The 24,242-nt window shown below is 40.6% G+C and overlaps 1 protein-coding gene across 1 annotated transcript; it reads right to left on the bottom strand.

Annotated features, from left to right (window-relative positions):
• Window positions 1-1,037: 1,037 nt before the first annotated feature.
• Window positions 1,038-24,242, bottom strand: rnf144b (ring finger protein 144B). The gene is made up of 8 exons (XM_039806555.1): window positions 23,922-24,242; window positions 18,490-18,753; window positions 15,873-15,977; window positions 14,620-14,680; window positions 12,167-12,374; window positions 7,750-7,894; window positions 7,464-7,553; window positions 1,038-1,321 (listed from the first exon to the last, which is right to left on the bottom strand). The coding sequence occupies exons 2-8, from the start codon at window positions 18,664-18,666 to the stop codon at window positions 1,154-1,156; spliced, it is 954 nt and encodes a 317-aa protein (XP_039662489.1). The 5' UTR covers window positions 18,667-18,753; window positions 23,922-24,242; the 3' UTR covers window positions 1,038-1,153.

The following is a 24,242-nucleotide window of genomic DNA, read 5'->3' as shown; positions in this document are numbered from 1 at the left end:
CTCAACCATATGACCTGCCTGGGCGCCCCAAGATGTTTTCATCTTTATCTCTACAGCAGCACCTCTACATTCTCCACAGTGAGGACAACAACATACTTTCACTACTGCTATATCAACTTCCGTGCACTCTCCTCTCATGGCCTTTGTGCAAAGACAAAAGTGAAGTACTGAGCCATAAAATGATAAATCACTATCTCATGATGCAATGAGTGTCATAAGTCACTTGCAAAAAATACCATCTGATGAACGTTCAATACAGTATGTTTATTTCAATTACGATGGCGCTTTTATAAAATATCTGATGCAGAAACATCAACAGAACTGTAGAAATGAGAAACAGGACATCATACACACATAACCCATAAATACACATTAACACACTTTAGAAAAGTACACATCCTTTCGAGCCTTTGGTCTGGAACATATGCCAGGTGGAAACAACAAACATTTGCAGAAGAAAAGTTCTCTGTGCACCATTGAAGCCCTATCATGTGTCATATCAGTGCAGAATATGACGCCATTTGCCTTCTCCCATTATGAAAGAATGTTTTGCATTGTTTAGGGATTTATAACCCTGTGTAATCCTGATGGTTGTCCATTTTCATAATGCTAAAGTTTTTGCATAAGATAAAGATAGTATGGAAGGCAAAACAAATACATCCAAGCACCAGGCACTGTAGAGTGAGGCACTTGAGCACCTAACACCTCTGGTTTGGCATCATGACGTTTGGCACATGAGGGTGGCGTTGCACTTTGAACTGCGTGTGTGTGAAAAAAAAAAAAAAAAAAAAAAAAATGAGAGAAAAAAAAAAAAAAAAAAAAAGAGAGAGATAACAAAAGTCCTATCCAGGCACTGCCACCGTCACTAGGTGAGTTACATTCATTCTCCTCATATTTACACCTCCACAATATAAAGTACATACTCTTGTAATTTGAAGAATGATTTTTGAGATGCAAGTCTGCACTCATTGATCTCGACGATATTACTGAACCAGTAACGGGGCTTCCAGTCTGTCGAGTCATGAAAAAGTGCTCAATTTTTTAATCCATCTTTATTGTTTTCCACCATGCAGCACTTGCACTCTCTTGGTTTCCGTGAGCTTCGTGAGAGGAGTGGAGTGATCCTGGGCCGGGCTGATGAGAAGGGGAGCTGCTATGATGCGGAGGAGTCTGGCTGGCCGAGCTCCTTCTTCTTCTTTTTCTTCTTCTTCTTCCCGCTGCAGGGCTTGCAGACGCAGCACAGGATGCAGGGCGAGGCCAGCAGGAGGAGCGGAGACGTCACCAGCACAATGATGCTGACCCCCACCAGGATACCCACCACCTGAAGAACAACAACACAGCAACATCCTTACAGCTGCACTACTCAACATTGTATATGAACACTGGATAAAATGATTCAAATGATTATGTGAAATGTGAAGGGGTCGCTCTTAGTGAAGAATTATCACCCAACTCTACAGCTCCCTTCACCTCCACGGAGTGTTTTTAGCATCTTTCAGCCTAATGTTTAGATTTTTATGGTCACCAACTTTACAGTTTTGGTTCAGTGTCACCGCTCCCATCCACCTTGTTTCCAGCTGCTGTTTTTTTTTTATTGAAAAGGTTCCAATCATAGAAATAAAATGGATAGAAAGGCCATTTCCATTCAAATCAACAGAGCAGAATGGTCAGAGCGGCAGCCATTTTTATGTGTACCGTTGCCATGGTAAGGTATACACTTCTGTAAAAGCCCACTTCCTGAAAATTGCGAATGTGAGGTTTTGCACTTGCAGTAATGGACAAACGAGCAGTGGAGTAGTAGTCTCGCATTGCCAGACCTTCCTCCACAGCGCTGCGGAGGGGGGTCTGGCTAGTCCACACAGCGTTCTGGGATGGGAGAAAAACGTTCTCTGGTTTATTATTTCTTTAAACCTTAAAGTGATGGTTCGGAGTAATTTCACCCTAGGGTCCTTTGCACCATGACCTCGAGCCAAACATACCCCCCCCAGAAGCTTTTTTCACCTGGGTCTAACATTGGGAGAGTTAGCGTAGAGTAGCGTTATCAGCTGAATAGCTTAGCGCAGAGGCTAATGGATCCACGTTTGTATCTCGTAAATGACCCCACTAATAATGCCCGAAATGATACCAAACGTCTACACTAGTACAAATAGGTTATGTACTCATAAAACGATGGATTGGAAAGTTTGTACAGTGCCTTGCAAAAGTATTCGGCCCCCTTGAACTTTTCGACCTTTTGCCACATTTCAGGCTTCAAACATAAAGATATAAAACTGTAATTTTTTGTGAAGAATCAACAACAAGTGGGACACAATCATGAAGTGGAACGAAATTTATTGGATATTTCAAACTTTTTTAAGAAATAAAAAACTGAAAAATTGGACGTGCAAAATTATTCAGCCCCTTTACTTTCAGTGCAGCAAACTCTCTCCAGAAGTTCAGTGAGGATCTCTGAATAATCCAATGTTGACCTAAATGACTAATGATGATAAATAGAATCCACCTGTGTTTAATCAAGTCTCCGTATAAATGCACCTGCTCTGTGATAGTCTCAGAGGTCCGTTTAAAGCGCAGAGAGCATCATGAAGAACAAGGAACACACCCGGCAGGTCCGAGATACTGTTGTGTCGTTGCAGATGTTTGCGTGGAAACAAAAAGATTTCCCAAGCTTTAAACATCCCAAGGAGCACTGTGCAAGCGATAATATTGAAATGGAAGGAGTATCAGACCACTGCAAATCTACGAAGACCCGGCCATCCCTCTAAACTTTCAGCTCATACAAGGAGAAGACTGATCAGAGATGCAGCCAAGAGGCCCATGATCACTCTGGATGAACTGCAGAGATCTACAGCTGAGGTGGGAGACTCTGTCCATAGGACAACAATCAGTCGTATACTGCACAAATCTGGCCTTTATGGAAGAGTGGCAAGAAGAAAGCCATTTCTTAAACATAAAAAGTGTCGTTTAAAGTTTGCCAGAAGCCACCGGGGAGACCAAACATGTGGAAGAAGGTGCTCTGGTCAGATGAAACCAAAATTGAACTTTTTGGGCAACAATGCAAAAAGCAACACAGCTCATCACCCTGAACACACCATCCCCACTGTCAAACATGGTGGTGGCAGCATCATGGTTTTGGTCTGCTTTTCTTCAGCAAGGACAGGGAAGATGGTTAAAATTGATGGGAAGATGGATGGAGCCAAATACAGGACCATTCTGGAAGAAAACCTGATGGAGTCTGCAAAAGACCTGAGACTGGGACGGAGATTTGTCTTCCAACAAGACAATGATCCAAAACGTAAAGAAAAATCTACAATGGAATGGTTCACAAATAAACATATCCAGGTGTTAGAATGGCCAAGTCAAAGTCCAGACCTGAATCCAATCGAGAATCTGTGGAAAGAACTGAAAACTGCTGTTCACAAACGCTCTCCATCCAACCTCACTGAGCTCGAGCTGTTTTGCAAGGAGGAATGGGCAAAAATGTCAGTCTCTCGATGTGCAAAACTGATAGAGACATACCCCAAGCGACTTACAGCTGTAATCGCAGCAAAAGGTGGCGCTACAAAGTATTAACTGAAGGGGGCTGAATAATTTTGCACACCCAATTTTTCAGTTTTTTATTTGTTTAAAAGGTTTGAAATATCCAATAAATTTCGTTCCACTTCATGATTGTGTCCCACTTGTTGTTGATTCGTCACAAAAAATTACAGTTTTATATCTTTATGTTTGAAGCCTGAAATGTGGCAAAAGGTCGAAAAGTTCAAGGGGGCCGAATACTTTCGCAAGGCACTGTAAGTACACCAGAAGTTTATGAACACTGCCTGCTGGCTTCTGCTCTCTGCTGTTGTTGTTGCTGCTCTAAGACGAGTGCTTAGGGCTGTCTACAAATTACAACACCGAAAAGAGATGCAACAAAAATATTTTTTAATTAAACTTTTTTTTTAAAGTAAGTGCTGTAGTATAACTAGCAGGAGACAAGTAATAATTGAGGTAAGTTTGGAGACATTACCTTATTTAATCATTAAATTAATAAATATTTTTGTTGTATCTCTTTCCGGTGTAGTAATTTGTAGACGGCCCTAAGCACTCGTCTAACTTCAGGTAGCAGCAGCAGCAACAGAGAGCTGAAGAGAGCAGGCAAGTGTTCATAAACTTCTGGTGTACTTACAAACTTTACAATCCATTGTTTTATGAGAGCATAACCTATTTGTACTAGTGTAGAAGTTTGGTATCATTTCGGGCATTATTAGTGGGGTCATTTACGAGATACAAATGTGGGTCCATTAGCCTCTGCGCTAAGCTATTCAGCTGATAACGCTACTCTACGCTAACTCTCCCAATGTTAGACCCAGGTGAAAAAAGCTTCTGGGGGGTGTTTGGCTCGAGGTCATGGTGCAAAGGACCCTAGGGTGAAATTACTCCGAACCATCACTTTAAGCACCGGATGGAGCAACGGTGCCTCTGCAAAATAGCCTCGGGAAGAAACTTGTTTTGGTGGAACACGTGTACGTTTAACAGAAAACTCAGATTGGACAGATAGTCTAGCTAGCTGTCTGGATTTACCCTGCAGAGATCTGAGGAGCAGTTAACCATAGTCCTCACAAATCCACCGGAGGTTAGAATGCAAACACAAAGAAAGAGGAAGGTAACGGACATCCGGCCGAAAAGAATCACAATCCCGGAAGTGGAATGTCTTGGATATCGACTAGTGGAGTAGTAACGTTACGAGGCAGAGAGCCAGCCGCTAAATGAGTCAAATTAACTTAACGCGTATTGTCACCATGACAACTAACAACAATCACATTTTTGTTGTGTACCAATCAAATGACCACAGCAAACAGTTCAGTGGCATTTCTATCCATTTTATTTCTGTGGTTCCAATATAAACCCACGGTACACTACCTACCCTGCACTAAATAGTAAAGAGATAATGTATGCAGCAGCTAAAGAGCCAAATAATTCCCTCAGCAGTTGGTGGAGGCCAAAATAGGGCTTAAAGAGGATATATATTCATCAGATGGACAGAAACACGACTCCAAATCAATGCTAACGTTGCTCTGAGTCTGCTGGATGTCAGCACGTCAGCCACAACAACTTCAGATTCAGATTCAGATAACTTTATTAGTCCCCAAGGGGCAATTCAGTTTTACAGCCAGCCCATCCATTAAGGGTTAAACTAACTTAGAATGCATTAAAAAGCACACAATCTGTATAGATAATAACTCTTTATAACATTATAATATATAACATTATATATTATAATAATATTATATGACAGTGTTGCATTTACAGCTTGTTTCGCTAGTGACAATACCACCAACAGTTCTAATAATAAATAATTAGTGCTACATGCAGCATTTCAATATAGATAAATCAATATAGTATTCATTTTGATACCTTGGTGTCAAAAAATAAGACTTGTTGCTTAGAAGACTGGCAGCCTCCTCAGCCTCTACACTGCATTTTATAATTATAAAATGTATGAAATACTGTAATACTTGGTGTTGCTTTATGGCACAAAAAATGCCAGTAAATTAACATAAAGTTTCCAACTGAAAACACTGAATTATGGGTAACATAGTCTTGAACCATTCAAATCTGATAAGAGTCTACCTAGACCATGATCTCATTACAAGATATGACTATTCATTTGATAAAGTAAGATGTTTTTACACTGCCAATACTATGTAAATTTGTAATTACTTAGCTGAAAGTGCATAAAACCCCCAGTCCATATGCTTTGTCTATGCTTCGTCTAAGAGTGTTTTCTATGATTTGGACGAGGCCCCTTAGCTCCAATCAGAGACATTTTAGAACCGAGATGCCCCAACTCAGAGTAACTTCTTATAAGTTGCCACGCCTCTTAGGGGACTAGGTCCTGAGTGTATTGTTTCCAATGGGAGTGGATGTGAACACAGATTATGACCGATACTTTTGCCCCATAGTCACCAAGGTAAATATTGGGCTCATTTTTCAGAAGCCACATATCTCCCAAACACTGACACTAAAATGGCATTTTTCAGACAAATCTGAATTTTTTTGTTCAAGACCTGTTTCTGTCTCAGGAACAAACAAAACAGATAAGCTAACGTCATCTAACATTCACGGAAACTAATTTTCTTAATGCTAAATATGGCTTTTAGCTGTGTGAATATCTCATGTTGGCAAAATATAATATTAATAAATTGTACAAATATAACTTTTCATCCATCCACACAACGTTCAGAACACTTTCAAACAGGGCCACGCCCATTTGGGAGACAGGAAGTGTGTACCGTTTAATACCATTGGCGCCGCTTGAAATCTTTAGTTATGGACGATCTTTGCTCCAATTAAAAGGAAATTCACAGCAGCAGTTTGTGTTTGGCCCTTTCCCTTCAACATGTTTTCAAAGTTAGGTATGGAAGAACTTGACTTGCTGGAATGGTGTCTGCGAGCCAGGCCTTATCACCCAACATCAGTGTCTGACCTCATAAAGCTGTTGTGGCTGAGAGTGTGCTGTTATAGCAGCATATTAAAAGCCAGGGTTCGGGTATCCACATTCTTTTAGCCATGTTGTGTATACACGTAGTCAGCATAATCATATATCACATTATTTCGAATCTAAATTTCAAAAATGTACTGTCACCCCTGCACTGTTTGCACACAGCTAAGAAAGCGCTACATTGACAGAGGAATTTGTGGCAAGCAGATTGTAAAACCTAAAGGACCAGTTAGGCAAGGGTGTAACCAACTTTGTCATGACTTGTTTTGCAAGGAACAACTGTGTTGTTGCTCTTCAACTCTCTAGATACTTAGCAATGCAGACACACCGAGACACAATCAGGAAGTTGACTGCAAACTTGATACTAATCATGTGATTATGGCATCAGAGCAGGGCAAGTGGAAAGAAAGTAGGTCTGGCAGGCAATCGTTTTCTTAAAATGTAATTAAAGGGCAGGAATTTGAGATTAGTGCTGGGATTAGTTCAGCTTAATGTCTGATAAAGGACTATTTGGGCACACTGGGGAAAAACAAACCACTTACAACAAGCTAACGAAAATTTTTTTTTAAAAAAAAAATTATTTTTTTTTTTTTTTTTTTGCTTGAACTTATGGGTGTTTAAAAAAAGGGGGGGTTTGTTTTTTTTTTTTTTTTTTTTTTTTTAAAAGAGAGGGGTTAAAAGAAAAAAAAGGGGGGGGGGGGTTTTTTTTTATTTTTTGGAAGCTTTACTGGTCTGCGTAGGTTCCTGTAATGTCCTCACTGGAGAGTATTCCAACAGTGACTGATTGACAGTGCAGTCGGGATGGAGTCCAAAATCTATAACGTCCAATCCTGGTAGTGTGATGGCACAGTTTTATTAAAATCAAACCCATGCACGGAATAACTGACCACTCCGAGATGATTGGCTCTGCAGGCTAATACATTCAGACAATGACAGTGTCAACACAACCCAGAAATGAATACTGTCTGCTGAGTGACCTCACCTGCGTTCTATTCCACATAACCGAGGCCCTGGAGTGTCCCAGCTTGTTTCTGCACGGCCCCTTATCATAATGCCTCAAGAAGATATCACCCTGCAATTACAAAACACACATGTTAAGACAAGAAATCTACTATCCAGCAAGGACATTCACACAGAAACAGAAAAGATAGTGAGGCAGAGGTTTGGCTATAAAACCCAGATGGCTAGGCAGTATAGCTGTTTTTCAGCTTGTGTTAAAAACCATGCATCACATGTGTGAGTTACAGTAGGTAGCAGGGGATACTCACATCCAGATTCTGCAGACAGTACCAGCAGAAGGTGTGTTTACAGCTCTTACACAACATCTGTGCACAGCCCTGGTTCCTTTCGATGTAGATACCACACATAGGACACTGCTTGATGGGCATATCAGAGTCGCTGTTAGAGCGGGCCCTGTGTATCCGGAGAAAGACACAGGAGAGACATCAGACATGCAGTTAGCAGGGCACAGTGGAGTATGAAGCCATGAAGGCCTCAAGAGTCTCCAGGCTGAGTGTGAATTCTTCATTTAGCAGCTGAGTTAAGGGTCAGTGCTCACTTTGAGCTGGGTTAATTATTTGGGGATTCAAAGCTATGAGGGAAGTATGAGGGAAGTACAATACAGGGCCACTGAAAACCCTGAATTCATGTTGAAGGTTTCAACAACCCAGGGATTTGCAACAAATTGCACAAGGCTGATTCTGACATGTTTTAGACTCATTATCTTTACACCTGAATCTAGTTTTGTTCAAGCTGTGAACATAATTAAAAAAACATATTTTAAAGTTGTTACGGCTAACTGTAGAGCACATTAGCATTCATTTGAAATTTTTGGCCATTTGACGAATAATAATAATAATAATAAAGAATAATAACTCTTCTTTTAGTTCTGATTTGGTCTCCACTTCCTGAGGGTGGTTCATCCCTGCTACAGTGCTAACTTTGTCTGCCTGTTATGGTTGGAAATGAAGGAAAAGAATGGCAATGTCACTTTCCTGTGCCAGCAAAAAAAAGTACCAGAAAAATTGTGTGTGATGAGAAAAAACAAAAAGTAAATCAGCGTAGTTCATTGATAAATGTGAAAAAATCCTAGCCTACCTATTCTGTGTTGACTGGAGAGAAAAAAATAAGTGGACCGATATTTAAAGTGGATCCATTGCTGATGGATTAAGAAAAATTAACAATCCCTGGAATAATCAAATGAAAACTAAAATGGTATTTCAGTATGATTGTCAGGCTAGTGTAGAGAGATCTTAGAAACAAACAATTAGAATTTACCACAATTTGAGAACCAGTGAATTAGTAAATTATGTAAGCAGATAAAATATATGCAATTAGGGCTGCAACTAACAATTGTTTTCACAATCGATTAATCCGTTGATTATTTTCTTAATTAATCGATCAGTTGTTTGGTCTATAAAATGTGGATCAGTGTTTCCTAAAGTCCCAAGACGACGTCCACAAATGTCTTGTTTTATCCACAACTCAAAGATATTCAGTTTTTTTTCCAACTAGAAAATATGAATCAGAGAATGTTTTTCATTTTTCATTAAAAACGTACTCAAACCGATTAATCAATTATCAAAATAGCTGGCGATTAATTTGATAGTTGACAACTAATCGATGAATTGATTAATCTTTGCAGCTCTAAATTAAATGAATACGATTTTCTTTTTTTCTTTTTTTGGGCTCGTCAGACTCCTTGTCGCAGTATTTCTAAAATCCTGGCTATGGCCCAGCTACAATAACATTGTGTTTGATGATATACTATATCATGCTCTCGAATTCAAATTTAAACTTGAGCTCCCTTTATTTCCCTCATGCCTTCTCCATCCTCCACAGCACACTGCAGACACCACTGCTTCACTGCAGTGCACAGGCTCCTGTACAGTGAACTACGTGGCTTGGTGCCCACCCTTCTCCTCCCTTTGGCACAGAGACAATGGAATTCCAATATAAGTCAGTAACTCCCCAATGACATCAGTCAGTCAGGCAGAGCCACAGCTCAGAGCAGCAGTGACTACACAGAGGGCACTGCTGAGGAATACTAAGCTATTAATCCTGAAATAATGTTTATTGTATATTCAGCTCAGGGCCTTTACTGGGAAATGAGGAACTACACAGCACTATAATCTATTCAATGTAAATATCCTGCCACAATAACTCTCAGGCCTTTTTATACTACATAAAAGGATGGGATTTTCCTCGTAAAATAAAATAAAGGAATTGATAGTCTACGAACAGCTACAGGGTTCAACAATAAGGGTTGCCCGATGGCCCAAACTCCACATTGGGAGAGTAAAAAAAAAAAGAAAGTTCCAATATATTTTTTTTTAAATACATGGGCCAAACAAATTACAGATAGAAACCACTGTCTCTCCGGCAAGGTAATTATTGCAATTAGATTTGATAGTTGTTTTCTTTAAATAATAGCCTCTACTTTCATGAACTTTAACTCATCTATGACACTGTCCATTATGTGTACATTGTAAATAAAGATCAAATATTTACTTGAGTCTGAGCCATTATTGGATAACCACTAATAAAAAAACAATTTGTATAGGGGCTCATTTATAAAACCTTTTAAGCAAGAAAAAGTGTGAAGCAGGGTGAAATTTTGCGTTGCAACATTCCTCGCATAACATTTATAAAGAATTTCCATGCGTAAAAATGTGCCCAGTTTTCCGCAACCTTTTGACCATGCGTGTGATCGTGCGTAATGCTCCCAATGTTTTGTAGACGGCGTTGTTTTTAGTGAACTCCGATGGTACCCCGTTTTTTGCTCTCCCCTGCCTCTCCCCGTGAAATGCGCCCCGTACAACGGGGAGAGGCAGGGATCCTCCCACAGCGTGCAGCGGACGCTAAAGGAGACTTTTAGCGTCAGTAAGAACGACAAAGGCACCTGACCAAACGTCCGTATTTTACGAGATGGGAGGGAGAATCTGTTGATGTGAGCACACTCTAAATTTTACTAAACAAATAACTTATTTTCAATGACTGCACACGGTACAACGCCCTATACATAAATTGAGCGTCAGCGTCAGTTCTGGCAGGCCAAGTACTCAAAACGCTGCTAACCGCTATTGGCCAATATGTCAATGGTCGTACCAGCTGAGCTGCATCAGCTGGTCACTCCCCTCACTGCTAAATGGCTACACTCAACAGGGCGCCCTACTTAAAGCTGATTCAGTTTGTTCCTTCTGCTTGCTGCTTTTAGTTTGCTCCTAAATGCTCGCTGCTAGTTTGCTCCAAATGATTGCTGCTCGCATTTTTGCTACCCACCTCCTCCCCTGCTCCACCTTGTCGTGTACAACGTGGTGTAGGCTTCTATGTCATCGTTGCCGCTCTGTTCATATGGGGGAATAGTTTAGCTCTCCCAATCTTAAACTGTGTGAGCGTCCCCTAATGCTGCCGTCTCCTGATTCACTGCTCTTTCACAGTGCTCATGAAAGGTCAGGAGACTCCTCTGAATAAAGCCATACCGCCAAATTTAATTCATAATTTATGCAATAAAATTTAAAGCATTTTATTGTCTGCATTGTTCTTGACGTAATGGACCTGACAGAACTACATATGAGGTTTTCGGGTGGACCCAAGTGTAATAATTGTAGGTGCTATGAAACTTAACTGTGTGTGTGTGTGTGTGTGTGTGTGTGTGTGTGTGTGTCTGTGCATCTGTATGTGAGCGTGTCTGATTGTAGCTGTCTGTGTGCGGGAATGTTGTCTTTCTGCACCTGCTATTCCCACACAAAGTTACAAAATTGTTACATTTCAAGCACTTTCACCTGTTCTGATTAAGTTCTAAGAAATAAGCACCAATAATGATAAAAAATCTTGTTTCTATTTTTTACCTTTTTTATAATTGAATTTCCTTGTTTTCTCACAAAAAACGAAAATGATCATATGATCGTAAATGTGATCTCACAGAGGTAAATGGCAAATATGAACCATAAATGATGTATATATCATTGGTAATTGAGCTAAGCCTGTTAAGTATTAAGGTTTTGTAATAAAAATATGAACACCACACAAGGGTTAAGGCTTCCAATGTTCTACCTCTGTTAGGAGCACCTCGATTTCACAATCACTGACTCGTGTTTTTTCCCCATTTTTCCGTTTCATGATTGGTCATCAAGGGCTTCTTTACAAGGCTGGAATATTCATTGATTGATTAACATGGACCTTATTAGGACAAATATGGGACGACCATGGGGGGAGTGCGAGGCTCGTGCACAACCGCATAAGGTAACGCACGTCCGTATTTATAACGAGAAGAGTGCGTACAGGTGTGCGCCGCAAGGTGTTATAAATCTGAATATTGTTTTTGCGTACGAAAATTCTGACTTTTTGGCGCACGAAATCTTTCAGAATAGAATCTACGCACAGTTTTATAAATGAGGCCCCTTGGAGAGTAGAATTTGTTTTCATATAAAAAAAAACTTAACGTTGAACCCTGAGTTAAAGGTAATACAATATCTATAGAAAAAAACATTATAAATAGCAGTTGATAATAATGCAATCATGATTCAGTCTGTTTGCAGCAGTAACAAGTGTTTCTCTGTAGCCTCCTCAGTGTCCTGAACTAACACACTCATCCTGCTTTCAGCACAGTATCATTTTCAAAGTGCAGCCCAGACTCTGTGGCTGCAGGCCGCGGGCGGCTGACCAAACGGCTGGCTGACTGACCTGCTTTCATGAGAGGGCGACATCATGGGCTGGTGCTCAGGGCAGGTATGGCCGTCCTCCCAGGGCCCTCTGCACCCGGAGCAGAAGACGGCGTGACAGGTTGGGCAGTGCACAGCGGTGGGCTGGCCCTCAGTACTCAGCTGCAAACTGCACACCGCCTGGCATTCAAGCACCGGGCACCAGGCTTTACTGGGGTCCAACTTCACTCCTGCAGGATGCAAAGACGGGATGTGACTGTGTATTTCTGAAGCAGACATCAAGTAGCTTTAGATGTACATATTACACATGAAATAAATGCATGTTTTGCTTCTCCAAACTAATCCTAATACTACCTGTATCAGTACTATCAGTACAATCTGTAATACTGGTCTGAAACAAACAGAACTATCGCTGAAACTGAATTACTCAAGTGCTCCATCAACAGAAAATGAATTGACAACAATTGAGACAATTAAGTCATTTCGCAAAAGCCAAACATTCACTGGTTCCAGCTTCTCATATGTGAGGATTTGGTGTTTTTAAATGTTTTATATCATTGTAAATTTGGGTTTTGGACTGCGGTCATGAAAGTCAAGTCAACATAAGAATACTGTTACTCTTTAGTCTGAACTAGTTACCACGTTCCAACTTTTGGGGCATGAGTTAAGTAAAAGCAGTGCTTCCAACGTGGTCCACTAATACTGTAACTGCCAACAGCTCGACAACAGAACTCTGACATGCAACAAACACTTAACACATTACTTCACTGTCTTATTAGCAGCGTGTCACTTTGCCAACCTGCTAAAACAGTTAGTAGTTCCATATCTACACAAAACAATTAGGGAAATATAAACATTAAAATATGTATTAGCCTACCATTGATTCAATCATGCTTATCATCCAATAGACATGTGTAAAATAAGGTATGTAATGTAAAAAAATAAATATCTTTCTGACAATACCAACTGCACAATTAGCATCAGATTCGGTACTGATAGCACAAAAAGAAAACTTAACAGACAAACAAACCTAAACTATGACAAAAAACCACACTAGCAGCTTTGTGAGATTGTACTTTACTAGTGTTTTGATTGAAATGCTATGGTTAGTATGCTAACATGCTCCCAATGACAATGCTAACAAGCTCCCAATGACATCTTTACACTTAACAATGCTAATATGCTACTGCGTGTTAGCATGCCAAACAGTACAGGTATGATTAGGTCAAATGTATTTTTTTTTGTGTGAAAATTACCTATTTAGAAAATTTTAAATGTAATGTTACACAACAACACTAACAGTTGCTATGCTAATAACTATGTGGCTATACAGCTGTGGTTTGAGCTAAAAGCTAACATCAGCATGCTCACAACGTACGAGCTCACAAGGGGAAGGATAACATAATGATGTTTAGCAGGTACCCTGTTCACCACCTTAGTTTAGCGTGTTAGCATGCTAACATTTGCAAATTAGTTATAAACAAACAAGTAAGGCTGAAGCTGATGACAATGTCTTTAGTTTTCCAGGTATGATGACGGTTCTGGATGCAAAGTCAGGATCCCCAAAGTTTTTACAATTTATCCTGAAAGGCTTATCCTGAAAGGCACATGAATCTACCCAATTTCATGGCAATCCATCCAAATCTAACAAATCTATTGTTCTCATTTCTAATTGCTTTTCTATGAAGGCAAACAACCTTCTAAGTAGCTTATTAGGACAGGACACAAATATGAATGTGTAATACTTCAGAAAAATAAATCTGGAATGTTTCACAACCAAAACAAAAACTGAAGCTTTCATGATCCCCTTCACCAGCTCATACTTTCAATGTGAATCATAACAGAAGGAAAACATTGTTGTGAAACAGCCTGTACTTTGCACTTCTTTATACTTTCAATATTATGAGTCTTGTGGTTTATGTCCAGAGTAAACAACAACTATTATTGGCTTTGCAGCGTATTGTTACTATGCAACTGGGAAAGACCAATATAGCTACACGGCAAACTAAACCTCAGTTTGCAATTTGTAAATGTCAACAGAAACCTAAACAGTTATTCTCTTTCTGTTCCCAGGCCTCCAGTGCAAGACAGAGATAACATCTGGTCAAACATTTCCACAACTAATGGTGCAACCAGCTACATAGCTCAGTCAATTTATTAGCAGCGAAATGGTCATTACTTCAGATTTAACAGATCTGTAGCATGGACCGCTTGCAGTATTTTTAATTGAATGTCCTGCTGGTAGTGTTTGGTTTAACTAAAGGTAATAAAACCACAGTTTTAGTAACCTCCTGGGTAAAACTGGACCAGAGCAGAATAGAAAAAAGAGCAGGAGGCCCCACGTTATCCCAGGCATGTGATGTGAAGCTCAGCTCTCTGTGCTGCTGCTCAGTGTAATGACACCAGATAAAGTGCGACCTGAAATAGCCCAATTCCTGTCACCAGTCATCAGCATGTTAAAGCAACAATACCTACCTCTCTCAAACTTCAGACGCTGATACAGCTCCACCTGTTCTTCTGGGGCCAAGCTAGCTATCTGCAATCACACAGCACAGAGACGGGCCTTTAGTTATGGTTTATTCACTCTGCTGTGACGTTGAACTTTGTGTGCATGCAAGAAGTTTAAAGTCCAGGATCTTTTTCAAACCCAAATGGATAAATGCAAAAAACACATTAACATGAGGCTATTTTGTGTGGTTGCTGAGAAGCTGATACCTCTAAGATCATCCAGGATCAACTGGTTACCTAGCGACTGCAATTTGCTGCTTAATTTCTAAGACACCTCAGTAGAAGTAAATAGCCACTGAGAGAAAAAAGGGATTTATTTGCAACATTTTCTAAATGAAAAAAGGCTGCAAAGCAACAATTATAATGTCATTCTTCAGTGGTAATAAAAGCTGCAAGATGACATCTGCATATGATCAACAAGAAATATGTTGCAAATGCAAATACTGAATATGTGTTCTTAAACCAACATTGGCTCACAGTAAGAAATGCCAATTAGCCAGACCATCAAGCTTGAGAAACTTCTTCCTGCAATCTTTTAAGACTAAAGACTAAAATAAGTATTAAAACTGCTTGCAGTGAATGTAATTTGCCCCCAATAATACTTTTTGTATCTAAGATCTGCCTGTTTTCCCTATTGGATAACAGGGGGACAGACATTCAAGAACAAAACTAATTCTACTTCAGATGGGAGTCTGATGGGCACTAGTTAAAGACATTACTTAATGCAGTTGCATTCAGACAAGAAAAACATTACAAATAAGGAACTGAGGAGCAGATTTGTTTGTGAATCAGCAGTTTTTAAGCTTCTTCTCTGACGTGTTTACCGTCTGGTATATGCAATGTGTGGCAGCTCTCGGACGCTTTCGCTTTCTGTCTGACTCTTACGCTTCACACTCAAAAGAATTCACCCACGTGTCAGTAAGGCTGGGATACACCATTTTCACAATAGTTCATCCAGCCCACACAATAAAAACAAAAACAAAAAAGACTTTTGCTTGCAACAATCTGGACTAGAGAAAAAACTGCAGCAACTTCAATTCTGTAGATAGTCAAATATATATTTATATACTGTATACATTCCAAAAATACATTAGCATAAAACAAGTTTTTAGTTCAGTACATGTTTGTGCATCAACATTATTTCTGATCGTTATTTTGGCCGTTTGCTTTTTTAGGTTTCACTCATGACCTACATGTCATTGGGTTGAAGCAGGGCATACCTCGGAGTCCAGTAGCACTCCAGTCTTTTGGCAGGCCATATCTGGGCAGGTGATGGGTGCACCCCCACCCTCCATGATGGCCAACTGAACATACTGCTTCAAACACTGGAGAGGGAGAAACAAATAACACCGTAGCATTAGACAGGATACTGAATGGAACAGGGAGAATTAAAAAAAAACATAGCACCCTTGTAAAAAGTAATATATATTTAATATATTATCATCATAAATATTATCTTAACTGTCCACCCTTGGGGGAAATCATTTGAAAAGCACACAACACATGATAACATGACAATCTTCTCATGACAAATGAAGCAAGCAAAAAAAGTAGAAGAGGAAACAAGCTGTTGTACAAACAGGAAAAATGAAATGCCACCAACATGAGTTTTTTTATTAGCGTTCACACGTCAAAAGTCATATGTTGCCTCAGCTATGAAATATGGAAGGCTAGGAGGAACTATCTAAACATTGCGCAAAAGCAGACAGTTTTGAGGAACAGAAGAAAAAATTTTCTGTGGAAAAAGAAACCTCTTGTAGAGGAATGGAATGTATTTTTAGACTCATCTGTAAGTACGTAAACTTGTGCTGTCATGTGCTTTCTCATAAAGCATGATATACTATAACTGAGCTGGAATCAAAAGCACAAGCACAAGTCTGTGCTCTTGAACCAGACTGGAGACGATATTTCAGGTTTATCAAAGAGAGTTCAAGTGATAAGCAGGTTATACAGTATTCCTTTCCCTCCTTCTTCCCCTGTGACACGGCGTGTGGGATTTATCGGTGTGACCCAGTGCGTGCAACAGTGACAAAGCTACCTTGAACAGAGATTAACACCTGCCACTATCTAGCAACCTCTCTGTGTCAGGGCACAACACCAACATCTCAGTTGTCAGTCTCAACATACAGTATGCCAGGAAGGCCCGTATTAGACTAGAACCGTGTAGAGATAGACCACTGGGCTTCGGTTCTATAAATGACACAGCTCAGTCTTCTAGCGATAGCACTTCTTTCTCATAAAAGGGTTGAAAAAGCTTGAAAAATGAAACGTTTGTGATTTCTAAGAAGCTGTTGAAAATTCCAAGGACAAGATGAAGAAAGTAAATGTGGGAGAAAGGCAGTCCTGTGTTGAAAGCACTTTATTACACTAAAGCTGTAATACGCAAGATTTGCCAATAACATTATCTATTTTAAGATCTCAAAGCAGGAAGTGGTGCTGCATTAAAAAGGAGCATCCCTTCCAAGTAATTTAAACATTGGAGATCTGGGAAATTACCCAGAGAAAAGTTTGGTGTTGGATCAATGTTGTGAAATCTTCACCACCTACAGAAAGCGACTAATAGCAAGACCAATATGAGTAGAAGATTCTTGCATTTCATCCCAATATAGCCTGGAGGCACCCTACTCTGTTTCACTAACAAACAAGTACTAATACCACACTGTAAAAATACTCTGTTACAATAATTTAAATATATGTTACAAATAAAAGTCCTGCATATAAAATGTATGTATCATCAGGAAAATGTACTTAAAGTATTAAAGGTAAAAGTACTCAATGCAGAAAAATCCTCCCATTTTGGTCAACAAATTTTATTATGAAAAAATCGCTTTTTCTGGGATTTGGGGTGTTATTTTGTGTCTCTGGTGCTTCCACACGCATGCAGTCTTTAAAAAAACAACAACATCCATGCTGTTTAGAGTGAGATACGGTTTCTGAATGTGTCCTGAATGTGTCCATGCTAGCACTAGCATGCTAGCTCGTTCTCAAAGGCAAAACACTGCTACAACACACACTAGTTCACCATAATCTACCAAAGAACTACTTCCATGTCCCTGTTCTGCAGGTATTCCACGCAAAGTGTGACGTGCGCCCTCGTTTAGAAGAAGTCTCCCGGCTAATCCTGTCTTGTACTGACTGAAGTTGGAGAAACAGCTAGCTAGCTGATATGATCCTTACCTAGCTATTGAGCATGTGCGACTGCCAACAAAGATGTTACAGCAGTGAGATGTCTCACTCTGTAGCTAAAACAGAGACTTGAACACACAGGGTGAAAAGAGGAGCTGCAGAAATGTGCAACAAAAATATGGTGTTTTTTGAAAATTAAACCATGTAAACCTATTCTGGTACAACCTCAAAATACAATTATGAACCTGAAAATGAGCATAAAATGGGCGCTAGCTATGGTACGCTATATGGTCTGATAATTTCAGCTGGACTTGTAGGCGTATATATCGTAAGATAGTTTAATTTATAATAAATATATATATATATATATATATATATATATATATATATATATATATATATATATAAATAAATAAATATGTGTTTTGTGTGCAAACATCTTAATTTGGAAAGTAACTAGTAACTAAAGCTGTTAGATGAATGTAGTGGAGTAGAAGTAGAAAGGGGCATGAAAAGACTCAAGTAAAGTACAACAAATGTGTATGATAAATGTTCTTAGTTACATTCCACCACTGCAGGTTTGATTTCCATAGCAGCTGACATGTCCTGTTGTAGTGTCCATGAGCAACCCTGACCTCCTGCAGCACCTGGATATGAGCATTATCTACTCTAAATGTCTGGAGTAAACCGGTTAGGTTTGTCTTTTCTTACCGCAGTGCAGAAGACACAGTTGCAGCTCTGCAGCTCCCCGGTGGTTGCAAACGGCTTCTCGCTGAGGCACAGCTTGCAGAAAGCCTCAGTCTCCGGCTGGGGGTTAGCGCTGGCCTCAGGGGTCCCCGGTGGCGAATCCCCGGCTTCATGGCTCAGGCTGGGACTCCTGCTGGCCATGGTGGGGCGATGCAGGCAGGGAGGGAGTAATCAGGCTGCTCCTAGCCCTTCTGCTGGGGACGGAGAGTAGCTACAGCCTCCATGTTCCTGAAAGCAAAAACAGAACAAATTTACTTGTGTCTTCATTGTAGGTGTCACACTTCCTCTTTGCTACAGTTCACGCAGCCAGTGCTGACAACACTGCACCGTGTTTCTAGAACCTGTCATCTCTTCTGGTAACAGGCATACCAAGTGTGATGACTTCAGCTCTCCTTAAGGCATTACATTGTCATTGTCTTGTTACCAGAGAGATGAATTAGTCACTGTTTGAAGCTGTGTGGTGCCTGAAGCAAAACCACGGACAGACCACGGACAGACCCACGGACAGACCCAGGCTCTTGGTGGGCGGTTGTCTGATGGTGCCGGTTGGGGGTGTGATGAACAGTGGCAATAATAGTCACAATAAAGATAATGGAACTATAACTAGAAATAGCAGTTGTAGTAGTTCATGGCATAGTAGGGCGTTACAGGGCGTAGCAGGGCACAGCAGGGCATAGCAGGGCACAGCAGGGCATAGCAGGGCACAGCAGGGCATAGCAGGGCACTGCAGAGCGTAGCAGGGTGTAGCAGGGTATAGCAGGGCGCGGAGCAGGACCCTAATCCAAGGAAACCTGCTGGGCCAAAAAGATACTCATCGTGTCATTTGTTTTTAGATTCTTTTTTGGGCATTTTTTTGGATAGGACAGCTTAGACATGAAAGGGGAGAGAGAGGGGGATGATATGCAGCAAAGGGCCGCAGGTCGGAGTCGAACCTGCTGCCGTTGCGTTGAGGAATAAACCTCTATATATGGGCGCCCGCTCTACCAGGTGAGCTAACCAGGGGCCCATCGTGTCATTTTTTAAGGCCAAAGTCCAAGGTGTGTTTACAAAGTCTACAGTTATTGACCAGCTCCTTGTTGTTGATTGTCGATCGTTTTTTAGTAACATGGTAAATACACGCTTGTGTAGTAGCTACTTGGAAGCTATTTTGTTTAGCACGTAATGTCAACATTGAAGTGAGTTACCAGGCATAGAAAGATGGAAAAGACGGAACGATTTTATTTTGGAGTTCAACGTTTCTGATGTTCAGTGCTTTCAGAGAGTGAAATGTCTTCAGCCATGCTAGCAGCTCTGTTAAGCTGTCCCTATATGTACTTAGTCTCGCTTTGCCAGAACTTCCTCCACAGCGCTGCGGAGGAAGGTCTAACTAGTTCACACAACATTCCTGGATGGGAGAAAAACGTGCTCTGGTTTATTGGCATTTCTTTAAACCAATCAGAATCGTCATGGGCAGCGCTAAGCACCAGATGGAGTGCAGTGCCTCTTTTAAATAATCTTGGGAAGGAACTTGTTTTGGTGGAACATGTGTACGTTCAAAAGTAGTTTTAGTCGTGCAACAGAAAACTCAGATTGGACAGATAGTCTAGCTAGCTGTCTGGATTTACCCTGCAGAGATCTGAGGAGCAGTTAACCATAGTCCTCACAAATCCATCGGGGTTTAGAACGCCAACACAAAGAAAGAGGAAGGTACCGGACATCTGGCCTACAGTAAATGAGGGACATTCCGCAGAATTTCCGGCGGCACCTGAGCAATCCTGGAAGTAGAACATTGTGTATATAGACTAATATGTACTCTATGCAGAGCGGTGCTTTGAGCTAACATTAGCCTGCTAACATGCTCATAATGGTAGCACTGAAATGCTGATGGTAAGCGCTGAGCAGGTATAAAGTTTACCATATTCACCTTTAACATGTTAGCATGCTAACATTTGCCAACTGGCACTAAAGACGTCTGAGGCTGAAAAGTCAGAAGATCACCAGAGGTATTACAATTCATATTGAGGGATACCGGAATTTGTGTACCAAATTTCACGGCAATCTTTTCAGTTTTTTTTTTCAAATTTCATGTAAGCAACAGACATTAGGATTCATCCTCTCGGCACCGTAAACATCTGCACAAAGTTGTGAGCCACTCCATGGAATAGTTTTGAAATATTTCAGTCTGGACCAAAGTGGTAAACCAACCGACCTACAGACAACAAAAATACTAAAAAGCTGTATTATACTTTGAACATCAATCATAAATGTAATCTGTGACTTCCGCCTTTGGCTATCAGACATTATGCACTAGTTGCATACTTTGGGAGAGCAGGACAGAGGTTGGCAGATAATAAAGGCCTAATCTGGTGTTAAACGCAACCAAAGTCACCAAACCCAAAAATGGTCTCTTTGGTCGTGTCCAATCCCAAAAAGCATGAAAAATAATAAACTCATAATCTGGGATTTGCGATTAATCCTGTAGATGACAGTGGTTGGACACAGAACGGGGTCACACAGGAAACTGTGGCGTTAAAAACACACTCTGCTGCCTGAGCGGGCGTTTAAATCACACATTATCACACACACACACAATGTTCTCTATTCCAGCAGGCTGTAAAAGTTGGCAAGAAACTTTAGGGCAGCTCAATCAATACCACGCCACCACCAGTGTCCTACATTTTTCAGCGAGTGCGCTTTTATTATGTACTACCGATCGGAGGCGGCATTCATGCAGAGGACTGATAGTGGAGCTTGTGTAGCAGCGCATGTTGGTATTTCTGCACAGTCATGGTGTATCCTACAGCACTGCTCTAAGGCCGACGAGCTGAGCCGGATGAAGTCGTCATCCCACAATACTGTCAACCTAACCTGTCCTGCCCAAGCATACGCAGTCCCGTGGTGTCACATGGGAAAATAACAGGTCTCCAGTCAGCTTACTTTGCTGCGTGGAGACTCCTATATGTATTTAATAACAGTGTACTACTGTAGTAGGGCTGCAGCTATCCATTATTTTAGTAATCGAGTATTCTACCGATTTATTCCATTGATTAATTGGATAAGAAATACTTTTGCTTTATAGTAAACAGTAATAGTAAATAAATATACAAAAGAGAGGTTTCCTTTTTTAGAAAAAAGCAAAACATGTATTGCCTAAATTGCACACAATAACAGGGATAGATATTAATATTATGTATATTTTAAGCACTGGCTCTTCCCCTTCATGCCTCTGGCTCTTTTGAGTGTATAACGCTAACAGCAGGGCAATTCAACTACACTGTTCAGGTGGACGCATTTTAAGAAGGCTAATACTGAGTGAGGAGAAAGAATAAAGAATGCAGACATTACCGGCATGGTCCAATGACATCATTCACGTGCATATTAATTCAATTCAATTCAATTCAATTTTATTTATAGTATCAAATCATAACAAAAGTTATCTTGAGACACTTTACAGATAGAGTAGGTCTAGACCACACTCTATAATTTCCAAAACCCCAACAATTACAGTAATTCCATCAAGAGCAAGCATTAGCAGTGGCTATCGCGACAGTGGCAAGGAAAAACTCCCTTTTAGGAAGAAACCTCAGCAGACCCATATTAAGTAGCCACGAGGTTAACCCATAGAAATAAAATGAATCCGGCTAGTAATAATCATCCGTGCAGACCACAGTGAGCTGTACAACATTAGTTACATTGTTTAAACAAAGCTTCGAGGCAAAAAAGTTTGCATCGAGGATTTTTAATGGTCAAATCAAATCGCCCTAGTGTACAGTGTAAATCAAAATTTTAAGGAATTTGAGATTACCTGGGTAATCGGTTAATAGATGAGGCTGTTGGAAGTGTTCTTACCACAGAACAACAGACAAATCAGTGTCGTTGCACCTTTGATATGATGGATATGAAGCAGTTTGATTGACTATGAAGTGTATGAACATACCTGCACATGGGAAAAATTGTTAAGTCTTTGTAATCTAGAGTGTGGTCTAGACCTACTCTATGTCCTGAGATAACTCCTGTTATGATTGGACACCATCAATAAAATTGAATTGAATTGAATAGATTTCATCAATACTTCATGGCTGTCTGATTCTAATGTGATAAAGTGAACAGATTTAAGTTTGCATGAATGAGTTGGAGGATTACACCATAGTCAAGCATGTCCACCCTGAATGTTTGCACATGGGACTACATCTAAATATATTAAATGCCAACAACCACAAGCTTCAATACAAAATGCATCACTATTAGTGGTGGCCTTCAAGAACCCCATCCTGACTGCAGTCCCTGCTTCTGAGCAAGCACTTAAATCTGAGAATAAGTTAGAGCTATTCATTAATCAAAACGCCCTTGTGTGCTAACAGTTTCTTTTAGGCGTGGAGCTGGCCATTCAGTGATTAGCAGTCCTCGCGGATCAAGGTCTAGATGGCATTCCAGCCACGGGGGATCAAAGCATCATTGTTGAACAGAGAGGCAGAAACGGAAAACCAGATCTGCCCGGTGGAAAGCTGCTGCTGCTTTTCACACAGGCTGCCACTGTGTTGGGAAGGAGGCAGCTGGGACTTTGTGCTTGGGCCTGGGAGCGTGTAGCAGAATTTATATGGCATCATTTATACAGCTGCCAGCACTCCCTTTCTGCCGTTCTTGGTTTCTGGCCCAATAACCTGAGTGTTTTTGGGAGGCAGCCTAAAACAAGAGCACATAAAGTTCAAACAGCAATATGAAGTAAATGATGGGAGTTGGGAAATGCAAACCTTCATCTACTGTAGGGCTGCAACTAACCATTCATTTCATTATCGATTCATCTGCTGATTATTTTCTCAATTCATCGTTTGGTCTATGTAATGTCAGAAAATTGTGAAAAATGTCGCATGTCCCATAAGAAACATCCCAGTTTCTCAAAGTCCAAACCTCCATATTTGAGAGGTTATTTTTGCATGAAAAGTACTTTATCGATTAATCAATTATCAGAATAGTTGCCAGTGATTTTTCTGTCCATCATCTAATCGTTGCAGCTCTAACTAACTGTACATCAGTTGAAGCAGAATCTGTGTGATGGGTATTGAATTAGATTGCAGGGATTTAAAAGGTAAGGTATAGCCTATATTCCCGAAGTAATAGCCTATCCGTTGTTGTGAGATAGGCCTATGCACATTTTCCCACAATTACCCCTTGGTTAGTATGGTATTGTTTATGAAGAAGCAACAGTGTAACGTCTCATCTGTTACAGTGCATTCAAACACACCACACATGAAATCTGACACATCTGCATCCCTCTCAAGGTTGCATTCTGGTATGGGTCATGACGCATTAATGGTGTAAAATGTCATAAGGTGAGGTGTAAACAGTTTTGGTAATGCAAGGTCTATGTGATGCAGACCAAAGTCAGTTTTTGACCAGAGCAGAGAGGAGGGACCTACCTTGCCTGTGGACCACTGGGTGTAGGAGCTGCCTGAGTCCAGAGCCACAGCCGCAGTGCTCTTATTGTGGCACGGACACATGTGTTGATAAAGTGCGTTGTTCTAGCCTAATATAACCTCTGCTGTCACCGCCTAATTCCACTGGCACTCCGTTACCGCCTCTCATACACACGCACCGGGCTTAAAGAAAAACTAAACATATGTTTAGTCGTCCTGTCTGTCCTGTGTGTGTTAGCTAATGTGTCTGCTCGGCTCCTGCGTTTCGTTTTCATCCAGGAAGCTGTGGCTGCTCTCTGCTGATGAGCTCCACTCTTGACTACT

The sequence above is a fragment of the Perca fluviatilis genome, chromosome 7, assembly GCF_010015445.1.
Source record: "Perca fluviatilis chromosome 7, GENO_Pfluv_1.0, whole genome shotgun sequence".
NCBI lineage: Eukaryota > Metazoa > Chordata > Actinopteri > Perciformes > Percidae > Perca > Perca fluviatilis.
Note: the sequence above shows the minus strand (reverse complement) of the source record. Positions and strands in the feature narration are given on the sequence as shown.